The 1,268-nt window shown below is 57.3% G+C and overlaps 1 protein-coding gene across 1 annotated transcript; it reads left to right on the top strand.

The window, feature by feature from the left end:
• Positions 1-885: 885 nt before the first annotated feature.
• GNI_201270 (hypothetical protein) lies at positions 886-1,137 on the top strand (the record flags this gene model as incomplete). The annotated part of the gene is made up of 1 exon (XM_011135441.1): positions 886-1,137. A coding segment is annotated over one exon (252 nt), but the record flags the coding sequence as incomplete, so codon positions are not given.
• Between the last annotated feature and the right edge of the window lie 131 nt (positions 1,138-1,268).

Here is a 1,268-nt window from a genome sequence, read left to right as displayed (position 1 = left end):
ATGGACGGGCGTAGCGAAGTGGCGTTGGCACACCTGTTCATCAATGCGATGGTCATTACCTTGGCGGAGGAGGAAGGTAGCGATTCCGCGGCTGCTGGCACCCCCACTCGTGGCCCTGACGAGGCGGAGAGATCTGCCGTAGCGACTACTACCGCCACAGAAGCACTCGTCGGACCCAGGGAGGACAGAGGACGCCGAAATTCGACTGCCACGGAGTATACTGCGGTTGTTGGCCTTTCCCCGGAAACAGCTACTGACGACTTTCGGACGACGATTGAGCCCGCCGTGAACGTGGTTGCAATGACGATTCGCGAGTGGTACAGTACCATCGTGGAACCCGCCCGCACCGTGAACACACCACCGGTTATCACGTGACCAAGTCGGTCCCCGAAGCGCTCAAGAAGCATATCGAGGAAGAAGGCAACTTCACGCCGGAATACTCGGGGATCTTTCCGAAGGTATCTCTGGCTCAGCTCCGTTCCGTGCTCCACGACCTCCGTTTGGCCTTCGATGGTTATTATCAGCCGTGGTCACAACGTCGTCTCGGCGCACCTAGCCCTGTTCCGTACAACGATTCCGATGTGATACGTATCCAATCGTATCAGGGTGCAGTTTCAGTTCCGGTACATCGCATGAGAACCGTCATTGATCTCTCGACTCGACGCGTGTGTCGACCTGACTGTCAAGAAATGGACTGGACCAATCGCTTCTGTTGTCGGTGCGTTTTCTCTTGTGCGGTGCTCGATTGAGGAGGCATGCAGGGTGACTTCGTTGGGTAACGATCTGTACCTCATCACGCATAGTTACTCCGGGAGCTTTCGATTGAGTGGCTCTGGTCACGTGGTGTCCTTGGACACTCGCTTCGATGGATCATGGGCCGAGTTGATGGCATCGGACCCGATCACACTACTCAAGAACATCGCCAACGCCGACATCCTGACCTCCATGCTTGAATCACCGGAGATCTTTAACTCTGTGTGCCGCTTCTTCCGCTCTTCTGTTGATGTGGACCTACGAGCCCGCGTCGCGTCTGCTGCTGTGTCCGCCCTTCGCCGTGTCCTGACTCCCGCACAGGGTTCCCGACCGTCAGAGATTCTCGTACAAGCCACTCCGTTCTACTGGACGAGCCCTTACCCAGTGAGACACGTCGCGCTGGAGGCCATGCTCCAATACGATCCGGACACGGAGTGCCGCTTCCACCTCGTGGATTCATTGACAAGAGTGGGATTCGAACCCTCGCCCTTTCGGACCGCGGCCTGAACACGGCG

The sequence above is a fragment of the Gregarina niphandrodes genome (genome assembly GCF_000223845.1).
Source record: "Gregarina niphandrodes unplaced genomic scaffold scaffold00109, whole genome shotgun sequence".
NCBI classification, from domain to species: Eukaryota; Apicomplexa; class Conoidasida; order Eugregarinorida; family Gregarinidae; genus Gregarina; species Gregarina niphandrodes.
The sequence above is the reverse complement of the archived record's forward strand: the minus strand, read 5'-3'. Positions and strand labels throughout refer to the sequence as shown.